Source organism: Schistocerca americana, chromosome 4 (genome assembly GCF_021461395.2).
Source record: "Schistocerca americana isolate TAMUIC-IGC-003095 chromosome 4, iqSchAmer2.1, whole genome shotgun sequence".
NCBI lineage: Eukaryota > Metazoa > Arthropoda > Insecta > Orthoptera > Acrididae > Schistocerca > Schistocerca americana.
In genome coordinates this window covers 301,924,834-301,951,475 of record NC_060122.1, presented here as the reverse complement: position 1 = coordinate 301,951,475, position 26,642 = coordinate 301,924,834, and the positions used below count along the sequence as shown (strand labels likewise).

Sequence of the window (26,642 nt, the reverse complement as noted above, 5' to 3'; positions counted from 1 at the left end):
TTTTGTATGAGGTGTCTGTGAGGGGGGCGGGCAACATATAGGAGGTGTGGCGACAGCAGCAGCCATCTTGAAATCCACCATCTTGGGTTGGGTTACGTATTTAAAATGGGAATGGTGTCATGTGCGCATCATTTTGTTCTGCCTCTTTCTCATTAATACGCATGTGAAATCTGTTGTAAGATATCTTTATTTGTGTAGGAATTAAAGTTCAGGACACTTGTCAGAGTTGGCATTAAGCATAAATGGTTTCAAATGTCCCCACAGATAAAAGTCAAGAGATGTAATATCAGGGAACCATGGTGGCTATTTGATAGTACCCCTCCTGCCTATTCAGTGACCTCCAAACTGTTTATCCAGAAAATGTCTGAAATCTGTAGAATAGTGGAGAAGTGCACTGTGTTGTTGTAAGAAGGTTGGTAAATCACCCTGCAGATTCGACAGTTTAGGAAGCACATAATCGTGAATACCTCTCCCCATTCAAGGTTCCATCAATAAACACTGGACCCACGATTCTTTTGTCCCAGTCTCACACCAAACCATCACTTTTTTGTAAGTGGCATCATACAGGGATCCATTCACAAGGGGCTTGCATCTGACCGGTAGCGATGATTCTGTTTGTTTACTTTTCCTTGCACTTAAAAATTAGCTTGAGCACTGAATAACACCTCTTGTATGAAGTTTGGATTCCTGTTACCCTGATCCAGAGCCCATTCTGCAAACTGCACCCACTGATCAGGGTCATCCTCCAAGATATAATGTTGCAACTGTAATGGTATGGGTGCCATTTGTGTGTGTGCAACACATGCAGGATTAAGCACTGATTGACACCGGATATTGCTCATAACCACCATGTGCTGTGATGTAGACTTTTTATAGATGATGCTACAATTGCTGTTGCAGTCTTCTCGTCGGTGGCTGTTCTTGGATGTCCATTGTTTGGCTTGTTCACCACAGAACCCGTTGTGCAAAAGTTGTCCAATAATCTGAATACTGTCGTATATGAAATGTCATTTCTCTTAGGATGCTGGGCATTGAAGTCAGCAGCAATACCTCTGGTACTTCGTCTGCGACTTATCAACACAATTTTGATGTGTTTCTGCTGTTTAAGTGCCATTGTGGATCACCTGCAATAATTAACAGAATTGATCACCTCCTTGTAATTTCAAACTTTAACAGGCCATAACTACTACACAAATAAAGTTAAGACAGATTTCACGTGTGTATTTCTGAGAAAGAGGTAGTTCAAAATGATATGCTTCATGACCTCTTCCTACCCAAAACCAATGACCTCACTGTTTGGTTCTCTCCCCCAAATCACCAACCAACCAACCCAACCCAAACCAACCCAGATGCAACATGGCAGATTTCAAGATGGCTGCCACCTTTGCTGTCGCTCCTGTATGTTGCACGCCCATCTACAGACATCCCATGCTAGATGCCATTATGATTTCTCACATCGTTGAAGTTTTATAGGGGTGTATCCAGACGTTTGCCTCGCCGTGTAATTTGTTCAATGTTGGCATTATTTCTTGATTCTTATAAAATTCCTCCAGCATTTGTCAAATGATCAGATTTGTTGAAACTGTCTATAATGGCATATTGCCTGCACAAATTCGTAGCATTCTTCCATGATGATTACAGTTAACCATATAGCTTATTTTGACATTTGTTTCCAATGCATACTGTTGTGGCAAGGATAATTTTTGTATGGATTCCAGCTCTCTGATTGGGACTCAGTACATTATTTAACAGTCCATTTGTGCCATCTGTTAAGTACAGACACTATAATCCCTTCTCTTCTTCTTTTAGATTACCAGATGGTCTTTACTCTACAAATACCTTCTGATTATACTGTGCGCAATTTCATGCAAATTTAGTATGTGTGTGCATCATTTCTAAATAACTAAGTATCTCACTAAATATATATAGTATAATTGAATAGATAAGAAATTCACTCACCTGGTGGCGGCAGGAGAAAACACACAAAATTTAAGAAAATGTGCAAGCTTTTGGTGCCAGTAGCTCCTTCTTCAGGCAGAATGAGTGAACGGGAAGGAGACAGTGTTTAGGAAATGAGGAGAGTTACCCAAAAGTCTCCCAGAATCTGAGTCAGGGGAGACTTATCGGACAGGATGAGAGGGGAAGACCGTTTGTTGGGGATTGCACTGAACAAGATTTGAAAACTTAAAGGTGGAAGATAGATTAATAATCAAGGCAAAGATTGCTGACAAAACATTGTGCAAAAGTTAATAAGAGTGAAAACCTAAGTGTGTTACACGTGGTAGACCCGTGAGGGTGGAAGGGGAGAGAATAGACAGGTCATAAAATAAAAGATTGGAAAACTTAAAAGACTGAAAGGGTGTGAAAAAAAATGAATAGTTACTGAAAGGAAATGTTAAGACTGAAGAAAGTAATGTAAATTAAGACCAGGTGGGTGGTAAGAACCAAGGGCATGTTGTAATGCTGGTTCCCACCTGCATAGTTCTGAGAAATTGGTTTCAGGGGTTAGAATCCAGATTGCCTGTGTGGTGAAATAGGCACCGAGGTCACGACTGTCATGTTGTAAAGCATGGAACAATGGAATATTGTGAGCATGGGGCAACAGGATATTGTGTGTTGCCAATATACACCCACTGTCTTTGCCCGTTAATCATAATTAATAACTTGGCAGTAGTCATACCAATGTAGAAGGCCAAATAAACAGCTGGTACACGACGTGTCATTTCACAGATGGTTATACCTATGAAAGTATATGTTTTGCCAGTTCAGGGCTAGTATAGGTGGTGTTAGGAGGGTGCATAGGGCAAGCTTTACAGCGGGGAAGGTCTCAGTAGTAGGAGCTGTAGGATAGGGAAATGGATGCAGAAGGCGCATAGAGTCTGACCAGGATATTGCAGAGATTTTTGCAGGTGGAGTGGGAGTAGCTAAAAAGTCAGTCTAGGGGGATGGGCAAAATGTCAGACATAGTGGATCTCATTTCAGGGCATGATATTAGCGAGTCATAACACTATCACTAAGTATATAAATAGTATTAACTGATGTTGATAACTAATATAATAACACAAGAAATGCACATAAACAAAATCCTTGTAAATCTACTACTGAGAGACAAGAAACTGTTTCTTAGTATGTGTGTACAGCAGGTGTAGCACTCTTTTGGGAAATGCCACTTACTCCGTCATGAGTGCTGTTCACATAATTGTATAATGCTGATTGAAATACAAACAGTGGAATACATACACAGAGATAACCAGACAGTGTTCTGTGGAAGCTTGAGAAGTAGATTGGTATAAAATTTTTTTCATCTTCAGTTAGGATTTGTGACAGGTGGGTCAGTAAGAAGCATAGGGAAGAAAGGAAGGAAAGCGGAAAGCAGAAGAAAAGAAAGGAAAGGGTTGGACAAGCACTAAGAGAATGATGTTTAGAAAGAAACAAGGATAAGAGTATGCAACTTGAGAGAGCTTGTCCTGGTGCAGGTAAGGTAGTTTCTTGCATGTGGTGATATATGAGGCTGGAATTCATGGTGGAGGGAGGGAGAATGCAGGATAGAATAAAGGGAGAGGGTGAGCAAAGAGCATACCAATGAATCAAATTATACTGAGGAACTCATTATGAAGTTGGTGAGGAATAAATCCTGGGTGAGAGGAAGGAATGGATAAAAGGGGCAGTAATAGATGAAGGTACTTGTGGAGATTGATGCCAGGTGAATTACTGAACTGAAGAATGTGTTGGAGGGACAATGCTCACATAAGTAATACAGAGAGGGAGAGTGAGTTTGGATGGTTGAAAGGGGTTTCCTAGATTTATTGATTTACGAAACAGCCATAGGCATCAATCTGATGCATGGCCACTGCCAGGCACAGATAAAATGACTTTAATGACTGCTGTAAAATACTGGCCTATTATGTGTTAACCTAAATCATCATCATCATCTTCTTTCACACTACAGCCCTTGATGACAATTTTGGTAGACCTTTCCTTCTGGTTGAATACAACCTGCCTTTCATTATTTGTGTGGGCATCCTGTGATCCGCCATGCGCTCCATATGTTCTAACTGGTGTATTCTTTGAGATTAAATAAATTTTTCTGTCTTTCGCATTAACCTGTTATATTTCATGGTTGTATCTTACTCTCTAACCCTCTGCCTCTACTCTCTAACCCTCTGCCTCTCTCATAGGCCCATAAATTTTTTGCAGGAGTTTTCTTCCAAGAGTCCTTAGGTTTTTTATATCCCCTTCTGCCATTGTCCACATTTCTGACCAATTTGTGACAACTATTTTTACAACTCTCTAACCTGGTTATTCTTGTAGAGTACTCTTAGATACCTGTAAGGTTGGATAATATGCTCTATTTCCTTCTTTTATCCTTTCTCTGATACATTGTTTCATATTACTATCACTGATTAAAAAGACATGTAGATAATGGAAGCAGCTGTCTTCTTTAAAACATTTATTAGAGGTCTTCAGATTCTGTGGCGTCCTTCTAATCTTAGAATTGGAGATTACCACATATTATGTCTTGCTTTACAGTAAGTCCAGTTTTTACTCTTTCTGCTTCCATTATTTTGTACATTTGTTTAAGGGTGTTTACATCTCTTACCACAATTGCAATATCATCTGCATATTCATATGCATGTATCTGACTGAATTCCATCATTATTATACCTCTCTTGTCTACTTTTTGTATCAGACTGTGCAGTGCCAAGTGAAACAAGATGGCAAAGAAACCATCACTCTGTTTCACTCTACCCTTAAAGTTAAATCTCTTGGTTATTTTGTTATTCATTTTTACATTTGCCTCTGTGTCCTTCATTGTTAACTCAACTAACCATCTTAGCTTGTCACAGATGTCCAATTCTTACAACGCTTTATGCAATGCTGACCTGTTGACACTATCAAAAGCTTTTTTAAAATCAACAAATGGGAAGTGGAGCTCTATGTCCTATTCATAAAATACTTCCTTTATCTGTCTAATAACAAACAACTGGTCTAAAGTACCTTTATGTGACTGGTATTCTTTGAGAATGTTTTCAGCACACATTTTTATCCTTTCAGTCAGTATCTCTGAAAATATCTTATATGTTGTATTCAGTGAAATTATGCCTCTATAATTCTAATGCACTAATTTTTCTCCTTTCTTATATACAGGACATATTATTCCAGTTTTCCAATCCTCTGGCTCACTTTCATTTTCCCATATGTTACCGACACCACCCCATCTTCACCAGGTGCACAGCAGTTTTTTAGTTTATATTGATATATGGTCTGAGATGGTATCGAGCATATCTTCAAAATATTCTGCCCGTTTTCGCAATATATTTTATTCATCTATGATTATCTTGCCATTTTATTTTTACATGCATTTGGTTTGGTTGAAAAATTTTTCTTCGTCCTTCTTATGGCATGATAACATTTTCTTGTTTCATTCTGTTCCTTTCGTTTTTCTGTGCCTTGAAATTTTTGTTTCAGCCATTCCTTTTTCTTATATATCCTATGAGCATTAGGCCATAATTCTTTCACATTTCTTCTTGGTTCTTTCTGTAGCGTTCTCAGTCTTCCTGCATTTTTATGTTCTGTTGCTAGTCTACATTTGTCACCAAACCATTTATTTCTTTCCTGTCCTCTTGTCCCTGTTGTTTCTTCTGCTGCCTGTTTCACTGCCCCTTTCATCTCTTTTTTATCTTGTTTCCTCACATGCTGTCAGAACATCTTCAATTTTTGTTTAATGCATCTTTACAGTTTCAGTATATTCAGTTTTTCTATAGTCCAGTTTGCTTTTTTCCATTACAGTTTTCTGTATTCCAGCTAACTTAGCTAATTTTTCTCTTGCTATGACTTTTACCACATAGTGCTCTGAATCACTGCAGCTCATACATCTACGGCTGACAAGGTAAATCGTGCTTTTTATAACACATGGTCTGTTTGATTAACTACTTAACTTAAACTTAATCTCCATGTTCTAAGATGTATTATTCCATGTCTAAAACAGGTACTCTTTCTTGTGTGGTAAATTATTAATAAGAGCAAACTGAGATTGCAAAGCTCCAACCTTTGCGTTAAAGTCTCGTCAAACTAGCAGTAGATTGTAGTTGTGTACTTCACTACATGTACTTTCAAGGTCTTCAAAAAACCGTTCTTTTATTCCTTCCCATGCTTCCTGTGTTGGTGCATATGCTGTGTTATCATTATATTCCTGAATTTACCTTTTGTCCTAAGCCTAAGTTCAAATTCCTAAGGGCTTGTCTTAACCCCTTTTGTTGTTATAAATCCTACTCCAGATTAACCTTTTCTTCTTTTCGCTCCACTATACAGCAGAAAATACTAGAACATATCTACGAGTATCTTTCCTTGCCCTTGCCATCTCACTTCTTATGGTGTCACAATATGTACTTAAATTTCATGAACTGTTCAACGGTTTCTTTCATTTTTTGTTTTGTTTTCAACATTGTTTGTATATTACAGGTTATTATTGCCAAATCTTTTGTCATTTTCCTTTGCTGAAGCCATATCGTGTATGTCAATTATCAAAGGCTCTGGTTGTGGGTGCATAATATGACTCATTCCAGTGTGGGGTTATTGGTCCCACTCCCAGCCCCATGATGAAGAACTTAAATTTTTAGGGTTTTCTCCCCCAGAAAGCTTGGCTTCCCTGCACTTTTTGAGCCCTCCTTGCCATCTGAAGTGGATCACACTTTGCCTGGCTCCTCTGCCAAGGCCTGTACAAGTTGGTGCTACCGCCAGCGTAGCCCTCGGCATCCTCAAAGCACGCAAACCCTCCTACACAACACTGCAGGTGTCTTCAATGTTAACTAAATGTTGGCAATATCAATTTTCAAAACCTTGCTAGGGAGGGATAAAATCTTGAATACACTTGCAAATAAATATGCCGAGTGGTGGATAATAGCCACATAACTGTGTGAGAAAAAGCAAAAGCTGTTTATGAATTGGGAATTGAAAATGTCTTTTTCTAGTTAGTTTAGATAGAAGTAGGAAAAAAGCTAGATGCTATCACATATGTATACTACTATCAATAATTGAAGCATTTTCTAGTGTAGATTTTTCTCCATGCTAGTATATTACTTGGTATCTCCGCCCTCTATCCCCATGCACACATACAAAGTCACCATCAAAATAAAATATGTTGGCTTCTAAAAAGTTTATTCCATTTGTGCGATACACTTGATTTCTAAGGGCCATAGGTGACAAAAATGTCCTGAAGTGAAAAGTGATGTCCTACTGTATCATTCAGCTTACAGCAATTAATAAAGAAATGTCAGTGTATGAAGTGTAGTACGTACTAGAAAGTTACTCTTTAAGAGCACAGAAATTGACTATTCATTAAAAAGAAATAAATAAAAGGATCAATTGTTTTGTGGATGTGTTTGTTTCATAGGTGGATCATTCGCAGAAGGGGGCCAGTTTCAATGCAGACAGATGCCGTTAAATTGTCAGAAACCTCTAGTTACGAAGCATTGCTGTTTCGTAATAACTTTTATCTCAATTAATTTGAAGAGACAAAACATCTGCTCTTTAAATTTTAGTGTTTAGTCATATTTTGACTCTTGTCCCCTCCAGACGTGCACCACACATGTTTTGTGTTCTTGTCTAGTGTACTGAGCTTTCAGGTAACAAATAGTTCATAAGCAATGGGAGTACTAAAATCATGACCAGCAGTGGAGTTGGATATGTTATGCAGTCATTGTAGAAATAAGTATTGCTCTCAAAGTTCAAAAAAATATTGTTATGAAGAATGACAAAAGGATGTAGAAGGGGGTTATAATTAAACTTTCATTACTTGAGACATGTAGATGGAAGACTATTTACTGTGTGCATATGCAACTTCATAGGAATGATGTTCAGACTGCATGATTTGCGTGTAAAGCTGTTTTATAAAAACAACAATAATATTGCTGCTGCTGTTCACTAGTATTATCGACACATTAAAGGAACACAGAAAAGTCCTCTTTTCACATCGGTGTTGGAGAATGTGATTCAAAAGTTTGAAATAATTGGTGACTTGAGAACTGCTCCTGGGAGAGGCTGATGGCTAATTACACCAAAAATCGTTGAAGAAGTTACTATTGCCATATTGAGAGTGCTGGATGCAGCATGCAGTCTTCAAGCAGTACATGTGCTGTGTCACAGCAGCTCATCACTCCACGGTCCACTGTTTGAAAAGTGCTGCGAACAATTGTGGAACGATATCTCTAGTCCAGTTCTAGGTTGTCGTGGCTGTGGGTGGTCATCACACTGAGCAATACTCCTAACTGGAGCATAAACATGCTATGCAATTAACAAATGTTATCCATTAATATGAAAATTAAAATGTGCTTCTTTCAATGGTTAGTTATTTTTCTTTCACTGGTTCTTGCAAATGTTTCCACAAAGTTTCATTGCCCTACAATCACTCATTTTTCTTTCAGGCTCTCTCATGTACTGAAATTTTAATTATAACTCTCCTGTACATACAAAAACTACTTGCTCAATTGCCTCAGAGTTTCAGACCAGTCTATTTTTTCCCTTCATATTTTAAGAAATATGACTACTTTCAGCAAGTCCATTGCCTTGTTAGAACACTGATCCTTTGCACAGCTTTACTCAGTCTCAGTGGTCTCCAGTGTAGATTTCATTACATTTTACAGCTGTAGTCTGCAGCAACTATGTAGCCCTTTTGGAGGTAGTCTGGCAGTATTACAATTCTGTTCTTGTATGGTTGTGCTCTGTACTTTGCCATCTAATTTAGAGCTGCTAGTTCTTTCCATATTGATTTAGAGTTGGCTACAAGCTTATCTTATGTGTGAAAAGTTATGAACTATTCCGTAAGTATTTTATAAAATTAATGTGTTTAATTTTCTCATTCACAGTTTTGGTTTAGTTTCTTACAGCTCAGCTCCATAGAGCTGGAAGATTATAAGTATCCAAATGAATATAAATTGTGGACATACCTTTCCTGAACAATTGCAAAATTCCAGCAGTTGTGAAATTGAGGCTCGTTTGTCTGAAAAAAATCATGTCACAGATAAGACTGTTGGAATATGGGCTGTAATGGCCATCACAGATCATGGAGCTGATTTTAAGCCTTGGTTCATATATTTGTTGTAATTTGTCAAAAATGTTTAGCATAGTGATTCTTATGCTAAAGAATAACAAATTTTCTTTAAGTTCTGAATTACTTTTGATGTCTATCAGTGGACTATGTTTTCTCTTTTCTCAGTAACATCTAACAACAAAGGGGTGTACATATGGCCCAAAACTGTTGTGGGTCATACAGTAGTAGTAGACTGTCAGGGAGAGCAGATCAAGGGCCATGGAAGTGGACCTCAGCAAGCACACCACAACTGCACCATTGATGGGCAGTGGGATGCCCTCGATACTTCTGCTTGTCCATATACTAGCCACATCACTAATGTGCTTGAGCAATTTTCAAAGGTAGGCTGCACATGAATTAAATAGTTTTATCCATTAGAATAAAATATATGATGTTGCCATCATATTACAATTAATATTGGCAGTGAGTTATTGAATAAATTTCTTATAAATACACCACTGACCATTAAAATTGCTACACCAAGAAGAAATGCAGATGATAAACAGGTATTCATTGGACAAATATATTATACTAGAACTGACATGTGATTACATTTTCACGCAATTTGGGTGCGTAGCTCCTGAGAAATCAGTACCCAGAACAATCACCTCTGGCCGTAATAACGGCCTTGATACACCTGGGCATTGAGTCAAACAGAGCTTGGATGGCGTGTACAGGTACAGCTGCCCATGCAGCTTCAACACGATACCACAGTTCATCAAGAGTAGTGCGTGGCATATTGTGATGAGCCAGTTGCTCTGCCACCATTGACCAGACGTTTCCAATTGGTGAGAGGTCTGGAGAATGTGCTGGCCAGGGCAGCAGTCAAACATTTTCTGTATCCAGAAAGGCCTGTACAGGACCTCCAGCATGCGATTGTGCATTATCCTGCTGAAATGTAGGGTTTCAGAGGGATTGAATGAACGGTAGAGGCACGGGTCGTAACACATCTGAAAAGCAACGTCCACTGTTCAAAGTGCCATCAATGCGAACAAGAGGTGACCGAGACGTGTAACTAGTGGTACCCCATAACATCACGCCGGGTGATACACCAGTACGGCGATGACGAATACACGCTTCCAACGTGCGTTCACCGCGATGTTGCCAAACATGGATGCAACCATCATGATGCTGTAAACAGAACCTGGAGACATGTGAAAAAATGACATTTTGCCATTTGTGCACCTAGATTCGTCGTTGAGTACACCATCGCAGGCGTTCCTGTCTGTGATGCAGTGTCAAGGGTAACCGCAGCCATAGCCTTCAAGCCGATAGTCCTTGCTGCTGCAAACGTCGTCGAACTGTTCGTGCAGATGGTTGTTGTCTTGCAAATGTCCCCATCTGTTGACTCAGGGTTCGAGACATGGCTGCACGATCCGTTACAGCCATGCAGATAAGATGCCTGTCATCTCGACTGCTAGTGATACGAGGCTGTTGGGATCCAGCACGGCGTTCCGTATTACCCTCCTGAACCCACCAATTCCATATTCTGCTAACAGTCATTGCATCTCGACAAATGCGAGCAGCAATGTCACGATACGATAAACCGCAGTCACGATAGGCTACAATCCGACCTTTATAAAAGTCCTCCTTACACAAGGCATCACATCAACGTTTCACCAGGCAACGCCGGTCAACTGCTGTTTGTGTATGAGAAATCGGTTGGAAACTTTCCTCATGTAAGCACGTTGTAGGTGTCACCACCAGCGCCAACCTTTTGTGAATGCTCTGAAAAGCTAATCATTTGCATATGACAGCATCTTCTTCCTGTCAGTTAAATTTCGCATCTGTAGTATGTCATCTTTGTGGTGTAGCAATTTTAATGGCCAGTAGTGTATAATTATAATAGGAAAGTTCTGTTAGATTGTAAACACTTTAGGAGTTAAAGAGACCACTCACCAAAGAAAGCAGAAGTGCCGAGTTAGAGTGCAAATAAACATACAACGCGCGCGCGCACACACACACACACACACACACACACACACACACACACACACACACACACTGTTGTTGTTGTTGTGGTCTTCAGTCCTGAGACTGGTTTGATGCAGCTCTCCATGCTACTCTATCCTGTGCAAGCTTCTTCATCTCCCAGTACCTACTGCAACCTTCATCCTTCTGAATCTGCTTAGTGTATTCATCTCTTGGTCTCCCCCTACGATTTTTACCCTCCACGCTGCCCTCCAATACTAAACTGGTGATCCCTTGATGTCTCAGAACATGTCCTACCAACTGATCCCTTCTTCTGGTCAAGTGGTGCCACAAACTTCTCTTCTCCCCAATCCTATTCAATACTTCCTCATTAGTTATGTGATCTACCCATCTAATCTTCAGCATTCTTCTGTAGCACCACATTTCGAAAGCTTCTATTCTCTTCTTGTCCAAACTATTTACCATCCATGTTTCACTTCCATACATGGCTACACTCCATACAAATACTTTCAGAAATGACTTCCTGACACTTACATCTATACTCGATGTTAACAAATTTTTCTTCTTCAGAAACGCTTTCCTTGCCATTGCCAGTCTACATTTGATATCCTCTCTGCTTCGACCATCGTCAGTTATTTTGCTCCCCAAATAGCAAAACTCCTTTACTACTTTAAGTGTCTCATTTCCTAATCTAATACCCTCAACATCACCCGACTTAATTCGACTACATTCCATTATCCTCGTTTTGCTTTTGTTGATGTTCATCGTATATCCTCCCTTCAAGACACCATCCATTCCGTTCAACTGCTCTTCCAAGTCCTTTGCTGTCTCTGACAGAATTACAATGTCATCGGCGAACCTCAACATTTTTATTTCTTCTCCATGGATTTTAATACCTACTCCGAATTTTTCTTTTGTTTCCTTTACTGCTTGCTCAATATAGAGATTGAATAACATCGAGGAGAGGCTACAACCCTGTCTTACTCCCTTCCCAACCACTGCTTCCCTTTCTTGTCCCTCAACTCTTATAACTGCCATCTGGTTTCTGTAAAAATTGTAAATAGCCTTTCGCTCCCTGTATTTTACCCCTGCCACCTTTAGAATTTGAAAGAGAGTATTCCAGTCAACATTGTCAAAAGCTTTCTCTAAGTCTACAAATGCTAGAAACGTAGGTTTGCCTTTCCTTAATCTTTCTTCTAAGATAAGTCGTAAGGTCAGTATTGCCTCACGTGTTCCTGTATTACTACGGAATCCAAACTGATCTTCCCCAAGGTCGGCTTCTACTAGTTTTTCCATTCGTCTGTAAAGAATTCGAGTTAGTATTTTGCAGCTGTGACTAATTAAACTGATTGTTCGGTAATTTTCACATCTGTCAACACCTGCTTTCTTTGGGATTGGAATTATTATGTTCTTCATGAAGTCTGAAGGTATTTCGCCTGTTTCATACATCTTGCTCACCAGATGGTAGAGTTTTGTCAGGACTGGCTCTCCCAAGGCCGTCAGTAGTTCCAATGGAATGTTGTCTACTCCGGGGGCCTTGTTTCGACTCAGGTCTTTCAGTGTTCTGTCAAACTCTTCACGCAGTATCGTATCTCCCATTTCATGTTCATCTACATCCTCTTCCATTTCCATAATATTGTCCTCAAGTGCATCGCCCTTGTATAGACCCTCTATATACTCCTTCCACCTTTCTGCTTTCCCTTCTTTGCTTAGAACTGGGTTTCCATCTGAGCTCTTGATGTTCATACAAGTGGTTCTCTTATCTCCAAAGGTCTCTTTAATTTTCCTGTAGGCAGTATCTATCTTACCCCTAGTGAGATAAGCCTCTACATCCTTACATTTGTCCTCTAGCCATCGCTGCTCAGCCATTTTGCACTTCCTGTTGATCTCATTTTTGAGACGTTTGTACTCCTTTTTGCCTGCTTCATTTACTGCATTTTTATATTTTCTCCTTTCATCAATTAAATTCAATATTTCTTCTGTTACCCAAGGATTTCTACTAGCCCTCGTCTTTTTACCTACTTGATCCTCTGCTGCCTTCGCTACTTCATCCCTCAAAGCTACCCATTCTTCTTCTACTGTATTTCTTTCCCCCATTCCTGTCAATTGTTCCCTTATGCTCTCCCTGAAACTCTGTACAACCTCTGGGTCTTTCAGTTTATCCAGGTCCCATCTCCTTAAATTCCCACCTTTTTGCAGTTTCTTCAGTTTTAATCTACAGGTCATAACCAATAGATTGTGGTCAGAGTCCACATCTGCCCCTGGAAATGTCTTACAATTTAAAACCTGGTTCCTAAATCTCTGTCTTACCATTATATAATCGATCTGATACCTTTTAGTATCTCCAGGGTTCTTCCATGTATACAACCTTCTATCATGATTCTTAAACCAAGTGTTAGCTATGAGTAAGTTGTGCTCTGTGCATAATTCTACCAGGTGGCTTCCTCTTTCATTTCTTAGCCCCAATCCATATTCACCTACTACGTTTCCTTCTCTCCCTTTTCCTACACTCAAATTCCAGTCACCCATGACTATTAAATTTTCGTCTCCCTTCACTATCTGAATAATTTCTTTTATTTCATCATACATTTCTTCAATTTCTTCGTCATCTGCAGCGCTAGTTGGCATATAAACTTGTTCTACTGTAGTAGGCATGGGCTTCGTGTCTATCTTGGCCACAATAATGCGTTCACTATGCTGTTTGTAGTAGCTTACCCGCATTCCTATTTTCCTATTCATTATTAAACCTTCTCCTGCATTACCCCTATTTGACTTTATGTTTATAACCCTGTAGTCACCTGACCAGAAGTCTTGTTCCTCCTGCCACCGAACTTCACTAATTCCCACTATATCTAACTTTAACCTATCCATTTCCCTTTTTAAATTTTCTAACCTACCTGCCCGATTAAGGGATCTGACATTCCACGCTCCGATCCATAGAACGCCAGTTTTCTTTCTCCTGATAACGACATCCTCTTGAGTAGTCCCCACCCGGAGATCCGAATGGGGGACTATTTTACCTCCGGAATATTTTACCCAAGAGGACGCCATCATCATTTAATCATACAGTAAAAGCTGCATGCCCTCGGGGAAAATTACAGCCGTAGTTTCCCCTTGCTTTCAGCCGTTCGCAGTACCAGCACAGCGAGGCCATCCATGGACAGGCACGACCCTCCAATTCTGGTCTGCAAACAGATTTCCACTGCCATATCCTCATACAACCCTAATCCTCCCACTGCCCACAAGAATAGGCCACAAAGTAGAGCCCCCACCACCCAGTATCACACTGGACTGGAACAGCTGAACTTATCCTTCACCAGGGCTTTGATTATCTATTTTTATGCCTGAAATGATAGACATCCTACCCAAGAGACTAACCCCCACCCCACCCCCCTCAACCTGCACAACATCTTACTCTATCCTATGCCAATCCCACTCCCAACTACTTGCCACAGGCCCCATATCCCTGTGGAAGACCCCACTGCAAGACCTGTCCAATCCACCTTCCTAGCATGTCATATCCTGCACCTGCCACAGGCTTATCCAACCCCATCAGAAGCAGGACCACATGTGAAAGCAGCCACTGCAATCACTGCACAGCTATTTGTGTCAGTATGACAGTCAACCAGTTGTCCATCATAATGAATGGCCACCACCAAACTGTTACAAAGAACAAAGTTGACTGCTCGGTGGCACAACATGCAGCTGAGAAAAAGATGCTCGATTTCAATGGCTGCTTCACAACCTGGGCTGGCTGTCTGTATCCTTCCCTCTACCACCAGCTTCTCTGAACTATGCGGATTGAAGTTATCTTTGTAACAAATACATCACTCCCATAACGCTCCTGACCTCAGTCTCCATTAACCCAATGTCCCCACACTCTTCACCCAACAGTTTTTCTTCCATTCTCCTATCACCACCTCCCATTTCATGTCTACACTTCACCTTCATAGTGCACTGCTTCCCACTGGCTCTGATAGGTGTGCATCACATGCCTAGCTCATGTATCTACCACCCCTCCCTCCCTCATTCCTAGCCAGCAAACCAGCTGCGTCCCTTCAAGCTGCTAGCTGCCCAACCCCAGTTCGTGTTCCTACCTTTCACCTCTCTCTCTTTCTACCCGCTACACACCGTACAACCTCCACCCCAGCCCAGCCCATGTGCCAAATTGTAATCCTAGCACTGTGCATCCAACTGGCACCATGTAGAGGCAGAGGCTCATGTGTGCATGCTTGCATGTGAGATGTGTGAGAAAAATAATAAAATTGATTTTTTATCTACCAAAACATTTATTGGTTTTTTACCTACCAAAGCTTTTATTTATTTCAGACAACAATATTGTCCTCTCCAAAGTAGTTCCCTTCAACAGCTACACACCGGTGGAGTTGTTCCCAGTCTTGGTGCCAGTGCTGAAAGGCTTCAGCTGGCAGTGCCTGTAACATGTGCCGGTCACATTCTTTTGAATGTATTCCAGATGACATCCTATAATACGTTTTTCAATTTCAGAAAAAGAAAAAGTCACAAGGAAGCAGATCAGGTGAATAGGGGGCTGTGGAATAACAGGAATGCTTTTTGAGATAAAAAAATTCAGTGATGGAAGTGGCCATGTGGCATCAGGCAGTGTCATGATGCAGCATCCACTTGTCTGTGGTGTCCACTCACACTCAGTTCACCCTTTTCTTGAGACTTTCAAGGACGTCTTTGTAAAACACTTGGTGGACAGTTTGTCATGGAGGAACAAATTTTTTATGCGTGATACCCCTACTGTGAAAAAAGCAAATCACCACTGTTTTGATCTTTGATTTGCTCATTCGAGCTTTTTTTCGATCAAGGAGTGTCTCATTCTGCCACTCATCACTTTGCCACTTTGTCTCAGGATCATACTCAAAAATTCAGGAATCATCACCTCTGGTTACACGAATAAACCATTTGTGGTGTTTGGCAATCCCCTCAAAAAGGTCAGTACACCTTCGATTGTCCTCCTGCTCAGTTTTGAGATTTTTTTGATGCTATTTTGGCACAAACCTTTTACTAATGCAAAACTTCTGTCTGAATTTGGTATTCGGTGAAAATGTTGAACAGGTCACCAGTCATCCATTTTGTTAAACCTCAGTCTGATCTCAAAGGTGCATGCACACTTTCAACATTTTCATTGGTTTTTGAAACAGAAGGGCTCCCTGACAGGTTCATGTTCATCGTAATCATCATGTTCTTGGCCATTGAAAACTTATTTGTGCCAGCCAAAAACTTGTCCTCTTGATAAGGAATGTTCCCCACAGGTTGTGTTCCAACATTTTAAATGTCACACTTGCAGATTCCCCAAGTTTAACACAAAACTTGATTTTATAATGTTGCTCTAAATTCTGTCATTCCATTTTTGTAACACACAACGAAGACACAATTTCACTGATAGCATTGTCAAAAATCACTGTTCGGAGTTGACACTCAGACTGGCCATCTGGAAAGGATGAGCACACCAACCTACACACGGAGAACAACATAGCATCGCAAGATCGCTCGCAGTGGTGTCGGTATCATTACTTTTCTCACACACTTCATATGTGTGTGTGTGTGTGTGTGTGTGTGTGTGTGTGTGTGTGTATTTGTACTCTAGCTCAAGAAAGGATTCATTCCAAAAGCTAGCAAGTTTTCTTCTTCTTCATGTTTGGGGGGGGGGGGGGGGGGGGGGGGTGGTAGAGGAGGGACAAAGCTTCTACTTTTCGATAACTGATCTTCTTTACTTGTAAAGTATTTATATTGTAAATAAAAATCTTCTTGTTTAATTCCCAATCTTCTATTCCCAACCTAGCATCTATGAATAGTTTATGAAACACCACTGTCATCTGAAAAATGAGGCATTTAATAAAAAAGTTAACATGTATGTATTAACAAATACATTTGCATTTGTGGTGCTATAAATTTCTGCAAGGAGCTTGTATCTGCCTTTCAAAACCCAACTGTGTGTTGTTTTCCCTGTGTTTATCATTTCTGTGAATCAGTTTAGTTTATTGTGTATAGAGAAACTGTGCACTTAAGATTTGTAGGATTTCAAAAGAGGGAGAAATGAGTAAAATGCTGGAAACCTTAAATAACATACAAAATCAGTTTAGACTATTTATGAACCAAGTTTTAATGCCTCCCTTGATTCTTTTAAACCACTGAAGATATTTCCATGTATTTCATTTCTCATTATTTTTCGGAGTAATTGCTTCAACTCCCTGCTGGATTTCTATCTCATTCTGTTGAGGCCCCATTAAACAATCAAACATTTTGTCACACTTAACTATGCTTGCCAAACAAATGACTGTGTGTGGTGCAGTTTGATGTGTTTGTCACAAGATGGCGGACTTTTTTGTGTCGATATTTTGCCACATTTGTTTAGTGATAAATTGTTTTATTACAATTTATCTCATTGTATTGTGACTGTCCACTACCATAAAAACTATGATCAAATATAAAAACAAAATAGCACTGACAATTACCAAAATGGTAGAGGTACCACATTTTACCCAGCCATATATTACACATGAAGCGGTTATGAACAAAATCAGTATGTATAGCATACAAGTGGAATGAAATGAAATAAAAGAAATCAAAGTCTTTTGGTTCTTACACAGATGATGTGGGCTATGCGTTCCCACATTGTGGTATTGTAATGATCTGTCATTAGAAGACCAAGTAGAAAAGCATAAATTTTCACATACCTGTGTCTTCTTTTTCAGTGTGAAGGTGAAGTAACGTGAAACAGGTTATTAAACATTTCACTGCCCGTCTGCAGAAAGTTGATGTAATCATCAGGCTCTGAGTGAAACATTTCCAGTTGTATGTTTCTCATTTTAAACCATTCCCTAGCCAGTGTCTCGTTTTCTTCTTCCTTAAACGCAGCATCAGAGGCAATGTTAGAAATGTTTGATCTGTGTTTATAGCCAGTCCCTCTAGTATCAAAATACAGCATCCATGAAAACCGTCTGCTTAAAAAGTGTGGTTAAATTGACAAGCTTTCTTAGTATGTGTTGTAACTCGCCGATCATTCAAAGCGCCGCCGCGCAATTACGCGCATCCTCTACGTGCGGCGCTGTCTGTCAGCCATGCAGCAGCTGCGCCACCTAAGCGGCCAGCCGAGCAGCGGCCGCTAGACTGGGACTCAGTGCTCATTCGAATGCTAACGTGTATACATGTCTTGCTTGTCAACTTACTCTGTGACTTATATGTGTTGTGTCATTCTGAAATATATATTGTTAAACTTGACATTATAACAATTGGCAACGAGCATGGTATTTTTCCTTTTCACTGTTGACCCACCGGGTTCCGTGGCTACTGTCGAGCAACTATTGCAAAATCTCTTTGAACAGCAAACGCTTCTAACAGCGGCGATTCGCGATTTCGTCGCGGCATCAAATGCGGGGCGTTTCTCGTCATTAGCAGTACCTCCTTTTCCTCCTTACGCCGAGACGGCGGAAGACTGGTCTGATTATGAAAAACGTCTTTCACAGCACTTCTTGGCATTTCATGTCACGGTCGAACAACCATGTAAGTCTCTGTTCCTTTCCTGGATTTCACCTCAAATGTATCGGTTGTTGTGCAATTGGCTCCTTTGAAGGATCCTGCATCTTTGTCCTTTGCTGAAATGTGCTCACTTCTGTCTGTCTATTTTCAAAAGCAAACGCATGTGGTAGCCTCTCGTGTTGCCTTTTATCGTTGTCAAAAACAGCCACATCAATCCTATCGTGCTTGGGCTGCTGAACTTCACGGCCTCAGTCGAAAGTGTCAATTTGTTACTGACGTTCACAAAGAATCCTATGCCGATTCCATGGTACGGGATGCTGTTATCCGGTCGGCACCCGACAAAGAAGTTCGGCAACGTGCCCTTCAGTTGGTGAATCCAACTCTAGACGAAGTTCTCTCCATTGCGCCGTCTTTTGAAATTTCTCGCGCCGCTGGGGTGCAAATAGAGGCGTGGAGTGATGTTGGGGGAAATACAACCTCTGTGCACTGTTGACAACGCGTGCGGCGCGTCCCCGCCGGCCGACGTGGCCGCAGTGCGCTCCCACGCGCAGCCTCGACCTAGCCATAAACAACCCGCTAAGAAACTGCAGCAAAACCCCCGGCAACTTCCTTCGTGTCCGCGGTGTTTTACGAAACATTCACGCGAGGATTGTCCCCAATGTTGGGCTGTGTGTCACAATTGCAAAAAGAAAGGTCATGTGTCTTCCGTTTGCAAATCCGACCGCATACATGATGTTCATGAACATGACGCTGATTCTGATTCTGTGTTGTCTGTCAATTGCACTACTTCCCTTTCAGGGAAGTTATTCCTCACTGTCCAAATCCTTGGTCGAGATGTTCGCATACAAGTGGATACCGGTTCTGCTGCCACTATAATTAATTCTCAGACGTATCTTCAGTTGGGTTCTCCACTCCTGTCACCTGTCACTCGGCAATTACGGATGTACAATAAACAGAAGATTTCTCTCTTGGGACAGTTTACTGCTGAGGTATCTTACAAATCCGTTGTTCGCACAGTTCCCATATTTGTGGTCGACCAGAGCAACGCAGAAAATCTTTTTGGTTTCGATGCCTTTCGCGTTTTTGGGTTCTCCGTAGATGACTCTGTCAATATTGTCTCTGATGCTATTCCTTATGCTCAACTGGATTCCTTGTCGACGACATTTTCGTCCCTTTTTTCTCCTGGGTTAGGCCGTGCAAACGACTTTGAAGCTCATATCACGCTCAAACCCACTGCTCGGCCTAAGTTTTTTCGGGCTTGGCCCATCCCTGTGGCCCTTCGTGATCGGGTAAAACGGGAGTTGGATCGTCTCACTACTTCAGGGGTCTTGCTTCCTGTCACTTCCAGTGAGTGGCCCTCTCCTGTCATTGTCGTTGCTAAGCCAAATGGTGATATTCGTCTCTGTGGTAATTTCAAAGCCACTGTAAATGTTCAATGCCTCCTCGACACTTACCCTATGCCCCATCCTGAAGAACTGTTCACTAAACTTGCTGGAGGCCAGTATTTTTCTAAAATTGACCTGTCAGAAGCTTATCATCAACTTCCTCTCGACACTGTTTCCCGGCAGTTTCTGGTCCTTAACACGCCTTTCGGCCTCTATCAATACCAATGCTTGCCATTCGGGGTTGCTAGCGCCCCTGCTCTCTTTCAGCGATTCTTGGAACAATTATTGCTCCCTGTCCCTGGGTGTATCAATTACATGGACGACATTGTTGTCACTGGCTCCATCACTGTAGAACATCTTCAAAATCTCTGCACACTTTTTCATGTCTTACAGACTGCCGGTCTTAAGTGTAATCCTCAGAAATCACAATTTTTTCAGGCATCTATCACGTACTTGGGGTTTCAACTCTCTCGGGATGGTATTCGTCCGCTTCAGCAAACTGTCGCTGTGATTGATGCCCTTCCTCGCTCTACATCTGTTAAGGAACTGCAGGCCTTCTTGGGGAAAATAGCATACTATCACAAGTTTTTACCGTCTGCGGCTTCGGTGGCTCAGCCGTTGCATCGCCTGTTGCATAAAAACGTGCCTTTTCACTGGTCCGTGTCATGCGATGCGGCTTTCCAGAAATTGAAGGCTATGCTGAAACAGGCCCCGTGCCTGGCTACTTATCGACCTGGCCAACATCTTGTTCTTGCCACAGACGCCTCTCAATACGGGGCTGGTGCAGTCCTTGCGCACCGTTTTTCTGACGGTTCTGAACAACCCATTGCTTATGCCTCCAAAACTCTCATGGGTGCCCAACAAAAGTATTCTCAAATTGAAAAAGAAGCTTTGGCCATTCTTTATGCTCTTCATAAGTTTCGTGTTTTTCTCTATGGCTCAAAATTTCATCTTGTTACGGATCACAAACCACTTGTTTCCTTGTTTCATCCATCAACATCACTTCCCGACAAGGCTGCACACCGCCTCCAGCGTTGGGCTCTTTACTTGTCTCGTTTCAATTATGAGATTCATTTCCAGCCAACGGCTCAACATGCAAATGCTGATGCTCTGTCTCGCCTTCCCATGGGTCCTGATCCGGCATTCGATAGGGACGAACTTTTGTGTTTCCACCTGGATGTTGCCGAGCAGCAGGTTGTGGACGGGTTCCCCATCACTGGGGACAGGCTGGCGGCTGCTACGGGTTCTGACCGTACCCTCTCCCGGGTTTTATGCTGTATTCAGAAGAGTTGGCCAGATCGCCCGTCCGCTAAGACTTCTGATCCGTTGCGGAACTACTATGCTTTGCGCTACTGCCTCACGGCTAGGGATGGTGTTATCCTCCTCTCCACTGACAATGCTTCGCCGCGTGTTGTGGTACCTGCGTCTTTGTGTGCTTCGGTCTTGCGCCTCCTTCACCAAGGGCACGGGGGTGTGTCTCGCACAAAATCTCTGGCACGCCGTCATGTGTACTGGCCTGACATCGACTCTGAAATAGCACACATGGTCGCTTCCTGCGGCCCTTGTGCGTCACAGGCTGCTGCCCCGAAGTCATCTTTGTCACCATGGCCTTCGCCTGAGAAGCCCTGGGACCGCATTCATGCTGACTTTGCGGGACCCTTTTTAGGTACTTATTGGCTCCTTGTAATTGACGCCTACTCTAACTTTCCTTTCATTGTCCGTTGCACGTCGCCTACCACCGCGGCAACCACCAGTGCTCTCGCCCGCATTTTTTCTTTGGAAGGCCTCCCCTCTACTCTTGTTACTGATAATGGTCCGCCATTTGCCTCTTCCGAATTTGCGGATTTTTGTGCTCGTCATGGCGTTATGCATGTCACGGCCCCGCTGTTCCATCCACAATCCAACGGTGAGGCTGAACGACTGGTCCGCATATTTAAGGCTCGGATGCGGAAACTTCGGACTTCTTCTGCTGCTGATGATGCGCTTCTCCAGTTTCTGGCGTCTTACCGTTTCACCCCCATGGGCGACCACAGCCTGGCTGAGCTCTTACGTGGCCGACAGCCCCGCACGCTACTTCATCTTCTGCGGTCTTCCACCTCATGGCCACGGGTGCCTTCACTTGGCCGGTTCACTGCCGACGACCTCGTCTGGGTACGGGGATATGGCAGGCGGCCAAAATGGAGCCCGGGCTGCATCTTCAGACACCGTGGCAGACCCGTTATCATCAGGGACACTTCCGTCCGTACAGGAAGCCTCCTCCTCGAGACTTTACGGCGAGTCAAACAACGCCTATGGACGTTAGCCATCTCCAGGACACCTCCATCAAGACCAGTGCAACAATTTCAAAGGGGGGAAAAGTGTTGTGACTCGCTGATCATTCAAAGTGCCGCCGCACAATTACACGTGTCCTCTGCGTGCGGCGCTGTCTGCCAGCCATGCAGCAGCTGCGCCACCTAAGCGGCCAGCCGAGCAGCGGCCGCTAGACTGGGACTCAGTGCTCATTCGAATGCTAACGTGTACACATGTCTTGCTTGTCAACTTACTCTGTGTCTTATATGTGTTGTGTCGTTCTGAAATATATATTGTTAAACTTGACGTTATAACAGTATGTGTTTAGGTTTGTTTAACAAATCCATTGCTAGATAAGACGGAACTTGACAGGCAAGTTTGCTCTTTTAGGAGGGTCTTAGCAAGTTTTAAAAAGTTCCAGTGTCCATTCGAAACAAGTTGATGTAGTCATCGGGTTCTGAGAGTAATTAGAATATTTTCATTTATAAATCTCTCATGTTAAGTCATCCTCTGGCCCAGGGTCTTGTTTTCTCCCTTTCCTTTAAACACAGTGCCAAAGTCAATGCCGGGACTGCTGTTTCTGCATTTGTTGTTGCCATTCTCACTACTTTCAAAATACACACAAAGGCAAATGGTGTCTGCTTCAAAGTGAGGTAAAACGTACAAAAACATAGTTTGAACATGTAAGGGCTTGCTTGGCAAATCTGTGGCTAGATAAGAGCGATTGTGTTAAACATGTTTGACCGTATACAGAGGCCTTTATACTTCAAGCATGACATCTATAACATTATTTTTATTTTTATGGAGCAAGTGTTAGTGCACCACTTAACATTTTATCCTCAGCTTATTACTCTCCCTCCTTCTAGTGTCTTGTGTGAATGTTTTTGTAAACATTATCATATGTGATAACAGTACATTAGCATGGTGAAATTCATTCAGTCATTGTGTTCCATAGGTCCTATCATGAAAGAGAATCTTGAAAGTTGTGATACAACTCAAAGCTTAAGTTTACAAAGTGAAACATCTGTTAGAAACTGCATTAATAGTTAACTATGTTATAACTGCTGTGAACAGTTTGGTAAAAAAGCTGTTGCTTCCTCAGTTGTATTAAATAACACCATTTATGCCCTATTGGCATCTAAAATCAATATGATCATATTGGTATTTATCATAGAACAATTGTCTGTGTGCTGCTGGAATGAGATCTGTTACAGTGAGGATTGTGGCTACTGATGTACCTAATGGGGAACTCCAGTTCTTGAATTTCAGAAATCTTTTTTTAAATTATTAGGGCTTCTCACTTCTTGCTGATGGAAACTTCTTAAAGACCTTTTGCAAAACTGCACTGTGCACGATGAACAAGAAAGTATGGAACTTACTTTTCTGCCTGTTTTTGGAACTGTGTAAATCACAGTTCAAGTTCTATTTTTAATGATGTCATCACAAACTGAATATGCTGGGAAGTGGGCATAAAATGTTCAAAATTTTTGAAGAGATATTGAGTAACATAGCTTTACAATATTGTACTGTCTGCATTTGCGGAATAAGTACAGAGTGCGTTCCATAAGTAATGTGACCAATTATTTTCTGACGCAACGGTACACCACAGCATGTTGTAACTTGCTGGGCTAAGTGGAGGGGGTGTTAGCTTCAAAACGCTCTTTGTCTCATTCGGCTGTGAGCTGCCGGAGAGTCAGGAGCTGCATTTCCATCAAGCCCGTTTTGAGTTTATGTAACACGGCACAATGGATGATTCTGTAGAGCAATGGTACGCTATCAAATTTTGCGTTAAACTTGGGAAGTCCGCCACCGAAACATGTCCATTACTTCAGCATGCCTTTGGGAATGATTGCCTGCCCAAATCACAAGTTTTCCGAAGGCACAAGGCGTTCATGGAGGGCCGAGAGGAGATCACCGCCGAACCTCACAGTGGAGGCCGTCAACCGCACGAGTCGACAAAAATGTGACACATGTGCGCGATTGTTTGAACTCTGACAGACGGCTGAGCCTTCAATTGATAGTACAAACTCTAAACATGTCAAAAACAACTGTTTTCTGCATTGTGACCGAAGGTTTGAACATGAGAAAGGTGTGTGCCAAACTCGTCCAAAAAGTGTTGACCGACGAACACAAGCACATACGAGTGCTTCGGTGCCGAGGAATGATGGAAATGTGTGAAAATGATTCTCATTTTTTAAACTCAGTTATCACTAGTGATGAGTTGTGGATTTTTGAGTATGACCCTGAGACAAAAAGGCAGAGTTCAGAGTGGCACACCCCATCGTCGCCCCATCCCAAGAAGGCACGCATGAGCAAATCCAGGATCAAAACCATGCTCATTGTCTTCTTTGATGTCAGAGGCATTGTCCACCATGAATTCGTACCTACCGGGACTACAGTGAACTCAGCTTTCTATTTGGAAGTGCTCAAAAGACTGAAAAGGAGGGTCTCGCGCTGCCAAAGCGACATCAAGGACACATGGAAAGTTCACCACGACAATGCACCGAGTCACAGCGCCTTCATTGTCAGCGACTTCCTGGCCAGGACTAAGACCCCATTGGTTCCCTGGCCTCCCTACAGTCCTGACTTGGCTCCTGCTGACTTTTTTTTTGTTGCCTTCTAGGCATGGAAACACCGCCTCCAGAAGTGTATCGACACAAGAGGGTGCTATTTTGAAAATTTTTTATTATTTGTATGAATATATTCAGTAAATGATTTTTTCCTTATACTTTGTTTACTTTAACTGAATTACCCAAGAAGATAACCCCGTATAATAGACAATGCACACAAAATAAGCTAGCGCCCTGGTCATCAAGTGCTCTTTGTGTTGACTACATTTTAGTTTGTTATCCACATAGACCTTAAGGAATTTCATTAAGTGTGTGGATTTCATTTAGTATGTTACCATTAATGTGCATCTCTGTCATAACCAGGTGATTTTTATTTGTTGAACGCTATGAGCCTCTGTGAGATTTAAATGAACTGTTTACAGTGTACCCATTGTAAGTCTGTTCAGTTGCCCTCTGAAGTGAGATTGGTGCTGAGATCATAATGATATGGTATATGTTATGAAGTCTGTAAAGAGTTCCGTTATGACTGGTGTACATTTTTTTAAGTGGTGAAGAAAATAATTTATTAGATGGAATTTCTCATTTTCTGCCATGTCTTGGATCTACTGTAATTTGTTTACATTAAAACTAATAACCTAAGGTACAGCGATCACTTAATCTTCCTAAAAAACACCAAACTTATTGATCATTATATGGACCATAAAGAAAACACAAATCAGCAATACTCTTCAGTGGTGAACCAATAATAAATATATATGCCAGTAGTGCCTCAAAGTTGTATTAGTTCATGTAGTAGAAAAACACTGATATAACGCTATCACTATATTACCGAATATGAACATTTTCACAATTCACAACAGTTCATAATTTCTTGACTAACAGCAGATTCATGTATGGAGACTAAATTTTCAGTTTTGACAATTCAAAAGTAATAGACCTTAGAAAGACAATCAGAAAAATTAATGTCCAGGTAATGCTTATATTCACATCAATAGTTTGTTTCAGCATGTAGATAGAATTTCAGCATGATAACAGTAATAGAGAACAACCATATATAGTTGTTACATAGTTTTCTGGTTTTCATATGGTTACATTCCAAATAAATTCCAAATAAATTTTACTATTGGTGTAAGGATGCAGAAAATGAATCAAGGAAATGAAATGAAGGATAGTCAAGCTGACATTAAGTGGCACACTGAAAAGGTGTTCTGGTTTATTTGTAATATGATCTAAGAATCAGTGACTGTTTTATTTGAAAAGGTAGTAGTTCCTGTATATATGCTGATTTTCAAGGTACGCTACATTCAATTAAACTTTATTTTTGTGTTATAGGCAAATCTGAGTCTTCCAAAAACTGGTATACTGGAGAGTGCAAGAAGACTCCGGAATTTTACAGGGGATGGTAGACAGCTGAAAGATAAAATGGACATAGTCTTTATTTCCAGAACTATTAACAACTATCTTAGCTATGTCCCCAAGGAGAAAGAAGTAAGTAAGATATTTAATTAATCTTTTTGTAAAACCTCATCTTTCTAGCTCATATTTTTACCACGCATTCACTTGCCTTACCGTATTTGTTTGTCTTTCAGTTAGGAGCGGTGTTGCTTGATATAGTGAGCTCCTTGATGAACCTACCAAAACCACTAATGGCAGCAGCTCAGGTGGAAAATGGAACGTGCACAAATTTGGTTTCTGCCGTAGAGGTTCTAGCAGAATCAGTTCCAATGCCTTCCCATAAGGTAAGACTTTATGTTCAGTATTATTTGTTGTAGCCATGAATGGAAAATGAATATGAGCACTTCTGAATACAGCCAGTATCCTAATTATTTTTGGACTGTTACACATTACACAAGACTTGAGGAAATAGACTAA

At 41.4% G+C, this 26,642-nt stretch overlaps 1 protein-coding gene across 3 annotated transcripts in view; it reads left to right on the top strand.

The window, feature by feature from the left end:
• Positions 1–26,642, top strand: part of LOC124612700 (adhesion G protein-coupled receptor A3) — a 193,851-nt gene that overhangs the window by 95,376 nt on the left and 71,833 nt on the right. For all 3 annotated transcript variants that reach the window (XM_047141048.1, XM_047141047.1, XM_047141049.1), the window contains 3 exons: positions 9,215–9,429; positions 26,103–26,258; positions 26,360–26,509. In XM_047141048.1, the coding sequence (XP_046997004.1) occupies positions 9,215–9,429; positions 26,103–26,258; positions 26,360–26,509 (521 nt within the window). The remainder of the gene's footprint in view (positions 1–9,214; positions 9,430–26,102; positions 26,259–26,359; positions 26,510–26,642) is intronic.